This window comes from Oratosquilla oratoria, chromosome 19 (assembly GCF_046742065.1).
Source record: "Oratosquilla oratoria isolate Oo_2021 chromosome 19, ASM4674206v1, whole genome shotgun sequence".
Classification (NCBI taxonomy): domain Eukaryota; kingdom Metazoa; phylum Arthropoda; class Malacostraca; order Stomatopoda; family Squillidae; genus Oratosquilla; species Oratosquilla oratoria.
Window position 1 is genome coordinate 60,602,575 of NC_134795.1, and position 5,809 is coordinate 60,608,383.

General features: G+C 47.2%; 1 protein-coding gene across 1 annotated transcript; it reads right to left on the minus strand.

The window, feature by feature from the left end:
* Nucleotides 1-1,102: 1,102 nt before the first annotated feature.
* Nucleotides 1,103-3,322, minus strand: LOC143035688 (uncharacterized). The gene has a single exon (XM_076202553.1). It carries the CDS (start codon nucleotides 3,320-3,322, stop codon nucleotides 1,103-1,105), a length of 2,220 nt encoding a protein of 739 aa, XP_076058668.1.
* Between the last annotated feature and the right edge of the window lie 2,487 nt (nucleotides 3,323-5,809).

Genomic DNA, 5,809 nt, shown 5'->3' on the forward strand with positions numbered 1-5,809 from the left:
CACTTCTGCGAAGAGCTTGGGGGACAAGTATCCGTGCCTCTCGGAGGATCAAGGGTCCGTCGACGCAGAGGCTGTCTCTGAACTTCCAGAAGGGAAGTTGAGCTTCGTCGAGTTCCATGCGTGATCGTGGGAATCCCTTCCCGACGAGAGAGGCGAGTTGCACGTACATGGCGTCCGAAGATGCTGCCTGACGGAGTTCGTCGAGTACTGGGTCCGTTGAGTGTGCAGGAGTTGCCGTGGTGTCGAGTGTTGGAGGGCCGGAAAGGGCATGGAGCGTGGCAACATTGCGAGTCACCACGTCGCGGATGCAGATGCTTGTTTCATCGCCCAGGGCGACGTCATCTGCCCGAGGTTTGTCCACGGGAGCTCTTGAGAGGGCATCCGGAATGCATAACTCTGAGCCCTTACGCCATCTACTGGTGAACACGAATCCTGCAATCTTCTCCCGGAGGCGTTGGAGCCTTGGGTTCTCAATACAGTCTAGAGTGTACGTATTGAGGATCGGAAGAAGGGGTCGATGATCCGTGATGTGTGTGAAGTCCTGGAGGCCAAGCAGGAAGTATTTGCACTTCTGCATGGCCCAGACCGTAGCCAGCAGTTCCAACTCGATCGTGCTGTACCGTGTTTCCACGTCCTGCAGGAATCGAGAGCCGCACTGCACGAGTCGCCAAACTCCCTCTTCATGTTCCTGTAGGAGGGCGTACCCTATGCCATTTAGACGAGACGCGTCCGTTTGGAGGGCAGTCGATAGTTTCGGGTCGAAATGGGCGAGGACAGGAGGTTGAGCGAGGGCCTGCTTCGTCCTTTGGAAGGCGTCCTCCTGAGCAGGTGTCCAGAGGAAGGTGTTCCTCGGGCTGAGTAGCGGGCGAAGAGCGTCTGCAGTTGTAGAGACGTTGGATGTGAATTCGCCCAACTGGTTCACTAGACCCATAAACGATCGGAGGTCTGTGATGTTGGAAGGTGTTGGGAATTCCGTAATTGCCTTTATTTTCTCACTGTCGATGGCTACGCCGTCTTGAGACACTGTGAACCCGCAGAAGTTGACACTGGGAGCAGCAAGAGTCATCTTGTCAGCGTTGAGGGAGATGCCATGAGTGCGGCATCAGTTCAAGACCTCACTGATGCGACGTAGGTGTGTCCCGTAGTCGCTGTCCCAGATAATGATGTCGTCCACGACCTTGGCAAGGTTGGGAATGTCTGCGAGGGCCTCGTCACCCCGGCGGTTGTACTCGTCGCCAGTTGAACAGAGGCCCATGGGGCCCCGGCGGAACATGTATCGTCCGTACGGAGTGATGAATGTCGTCAAGTGGCGGTCTCGCTGGGCTAAGGGGATTTGCCAATATCCCTGGATAGCATCGAAGGTTGAGAAGTACTTTGCCTTCCTGTCGATGCGACTGATTGCCTCGCTTGGTGTGGGGGATGGGTGGGTTGGGCGTAGTACCTGGCTGTTTAACTTTGAGGTGTCCACTGTGATGCGCACACCACCCTTCGGTTTCGGCACCGCTACGAGGGGGTGACACCATACGGAAGGGGCATCACCAACAGGTTCAATGATGCCTTGGTGCACCATTGCATCGAGTTCCTTCTTCACGTCATCTTGCCATGCGTGTGGGATTCGTCTTGCGGTGTGGAGTGCGAACGGCTTCGCATCTGGCTTGAGATGTATCTCCATAGGCCTCCCAGTCATTTCTCTAAGGGCCTCGCCGGACCTGAGGTCTTCCTTGTGTCGAAGGACGTCGGGCCATGTCTTCTTGATGCAATCTGGCAGGTCAGCTACTGTAGTTGACGGGGGCGGGGCGTGAGAGAGCGGGAGGGAGCTGTGAGCCGTAGTCGTTGGAGAGTGTGTGACCGGCTGTGGTACCGAGTCGTCGTCCCGTTGCAAGCGGCAGGCGTTGCCGATTGGTTGGTCCCTCGGCAGTTGGGCAGGGTATGACGAAGGTATGAGGCGGAGCTGCATCGAGTGCCACCATGACAGCAGGGGGCGCGGCAGGTGCGTCACAACATTGATCCAGCCGTCGATGGTGGTGTCTCCAAAGGACATCGTAGCATACATGGAGCCGATGGTACGTCCTTGGAATGCAGTATGGTCCGGGTTCCGCAGGGCCAGGTCCTTTGCTGGGTTGAGGCTGCGGGCGCTGATGCCCAGATCCTTCATGTGCTGGCACCCAATGACCGTTGTGTCAGATCCGGTGTCCGGGATGAATCGAACATTGCCTTCAACGTCACCAAATTTGACCCTCACAGAGATGGTAGGAGTCGGGGGTCCGATCCTCCCATCTGCCGCCCGTATGTTGGCAGATAGGCTCGACACTATGGCCATCTTCCGAGGTCGTTGGTTCTTCTGCTTCGGTGGCGGGATGGGTTTCGGGGCAGCCGTGGATGAATTGCACACCTTCTCGAAATGTCTTCTCTTGGAGCAAATCCGGCAGACATGCGTAAGAGCTGGACACGTTTTTCGTGGGTGTTTGGGGAAGACACCGCACCCTGGACAGGCCTCATTCCCTGGTGGGGTGCCTGTGGGACCTCGTTCCGTGCGTTGCATCTTCTTGTAAGTTGACACAGCACAGGCCATTCCCGAGGTGGGTTGGTTTAACCCACGGCGAATAGCGTCCGTAGTGCCACGAGCGGTTTCCCTTGCACGAGCGATCGATAAAAAATCCTCTAGCGTCGCGCTGGAACTCGTTTGTAGGAGTTGGCGTACGGTTTCGACGTCTCGTAGACCTATGATGAGTTGGTGTTTCACTTGTGTATCACGGCAATTTAACCCGGTGCACAGCTCAACTTCACGTGTGAGCTGTGATAGACGCTCGTAGAAGGCGTTGACCGATTCTCCATTCTCTTGCTTGCAGTTCGAAAATGCCAATCGTCGTACGGACTCATTACACTTCTCCCTGTAATGCACTCGAAGTTTGTTCAAGATTTCTTGTACAGGGAGAGTAGAGTCGCGTGGTACTCCGAGAGTGTCCTCTAGGAGTGATCGTACACCGTCATGTAGGTATGCACGGAGTGTGGCCATTTGTTGCGTGTGCTTTAGCGAATGGAAGTTTGTTAGGGTGGAGAAATCGTCGAATTTGGCGGACCATGCGTCAAATTCCTTGTATGACATCTCCGGCATCAGTATGGGAGGTGGCTTTGGAGGGACGACGGGTGATTTGGTGGAATCCGTGGAGTTATTTCCATGTACCGTGGGGGTTGTGAGAAGACGAGCGAGGGAGCTCGCTAACAACCTGAGTACATCTTGCTCATCTTGGTTTGCGTTTCCGGGTGTTATGGAAGTGTCTGGCTGTGAGTTGTCGGGGGATGATTGATCTGGCGTTGCCATAGCGTTGGTTTCGTCAAAATCGGCCAATTGGCGGGCGAGTTATGCTATGCACGTAAATCAACACGCGCGTGGGATCAGTGTGCAGTAGGCCCCGGGCAGGCGGTGAACGTGGGAGGTCTCTCCGGAGGGAGAGGGGGCTAATGACGCCTTGGGTACACCGGCTTAATCCACAGAACATACGCACTAAGATAGCACAGAACTCGTACACAATGTAATCACCACAACACATACGCACTAAGTTAGCACTGAACTTGTACACAAAGTAATCAACACAGAACATACGCACTATGTTATCACAGAATTATGCACAACGGAATCACTGATAAGAACAGAAGTATCAATTAAACTTTCACTGCGCCATGTTATGCATGAACGGCCGAGTATTGGCATGCATAAAGTACCCAGAGTGCTAGGGTATAAAAATATATACGTAGGTTTCTATATCTAATAAGTACTTCTGTATACATAGGCTTGGATACACAAAGGGAGCCCTATCAATATAAAACAGTGAATAGGTTCAGCACTAATAGTTCAGCAGTAATAGTTCACGTCCACTGGTCCTACAGGATCCAATCACCATAGTGTCTCTGGTCCAACTGCGTTGGCGGGAACTATGCCGTGACGTCATGGCGTCACCGTGACAAAGGTAATAGATATAATATGCAACAGCATCCTAGACTACATTGTCCTAGCTAGGTCATCTATTATACATAGTTCCTATGCTCCGTTACACATGGGAAAAGTGTCTCCTATCCTGACATGTGTTTATAAATGTATGTGTGTCGTATGCCTATGGGTGTCTATCATGATCGCGCCATGCGCGCGGGAATATCAAATACCCAGACATAGACACATGTGCCACAATTATTAATTATTAATTATTATTAATTATTATTATTATCATCATTACTATTATTATCATTACCATTATTATTATGATTATTGCTATTATTATTATTATTATTATTATTATTTATTATTATTATTATTATTATTATTATTATCATCATTATTATTATTAACATTACTATTATTATCATTGTTATTATTGTTACTATTATCATTATTACTATCATCATCATCATCATCATCATCATCATCATCATCATCATCATCATCATCATCATCATCATCATCACCGTCGTCGTCGTCATCATCATCATCATCATCATCATCATCATCATCATCATCATCATCATCATCATCATCATCATCATCATCATCATCATCATCATCATCATCATCATCATCATCATTATTATTAATATTATTATTATTATTATTATTATTATTATTATTATTTTGAAATAATGTATACATATGATATTTGTGTTTATATATGCGTGTATTTTCAAAATAGGGTTTTCCAACCTTCGGGAAGGAGGGGGGGGAGCGCACACCTTCCAGGGGGAGTGTTTAAAGCTATATTTGATTTAAAAGAAAATTATTTTAGGGTTAAGGGTAAAAATTAGGTGGTTTATATAGGTTACGCATTATTTTTGTAACCTATGGATTAATATGATTAAACAAACCATTATATATGTTTATAAATAATATTTATATTTGCGAAATTAATGTTGCCACAAACCATGATAGCTTTTGTAAAAAGAATCATGCAAATGTAAAATGATTGTAAATTGTTACCAAATGTTGAAATATTGGTTATTTTTGTTTAATTTTAGTGCGGTTGGATATTTATTATTTACAAACTCCTCCTTGGTTTTTGCAAATAAACCTCTATAACCATATATATTCTGTAGATAAAGAAACTAATTACATTTCTTAACATTTTAGCTGTAGACTTGTATTATCAATCCACACATAAACACAGACACGAACTCACAAGAATGCGTACATGATATTTGTGTTAGTGTATGCATGTATTTTCAAACTAGGGTTTCCAACCTTCGGGTAGGGGAGCGCACACCTGGGAGGGGGAGTGTTTAAAGCTATATATATATATATATTTTTTTAGGGTTAAGGGTTAAAGTTAGGTGTGGTATGGTTAGGTTAGGGATTATTCACGAACTCGCAGCAACGCGCGGGTAATTTGCCTAGTAAGAACATAAGAATGAAGGAGACTGCAAGAGACCATAAGGCCTACACTAGGCAGCTCCATATCTATCACCACCTGTTATCCCCATCCATAAAATTGTCTAACCGTGTCTTAAAACAACTGATAGTTTCAGCGCTCACTACATGGTTACTAAGGCTATTCCATTTGTTGATCACCCTATTAGTAAACCAATTCTTGCCTATTTTCTTCTTAAATCTAAATTTCTCCAGTTTAAAACAATTACGGCGAGTCTTGCCCTGTTGTTTTAATACGATGACCTTGTTTGCCTCACCCTTGTCAAAGCCTTTGATCCACTTGAACACCTCTATTAGATCACCCCGCACTCTGCGTCTTTCTAGAGAGTGTAAGTTAAGGTGCCTAAGCTAACCTCACCCACATATCTATTCTCACCCTTAACCTCACACTCCTCT

Coding starts and splice junctions, on each gene's coding strand:
- LOC143035688 (XM_076202553.1), bottom strand. CDS start 3,322: ATGGCAACGCCAGATCAATCATCCCCCGACAACTCACAGCCAGACACT.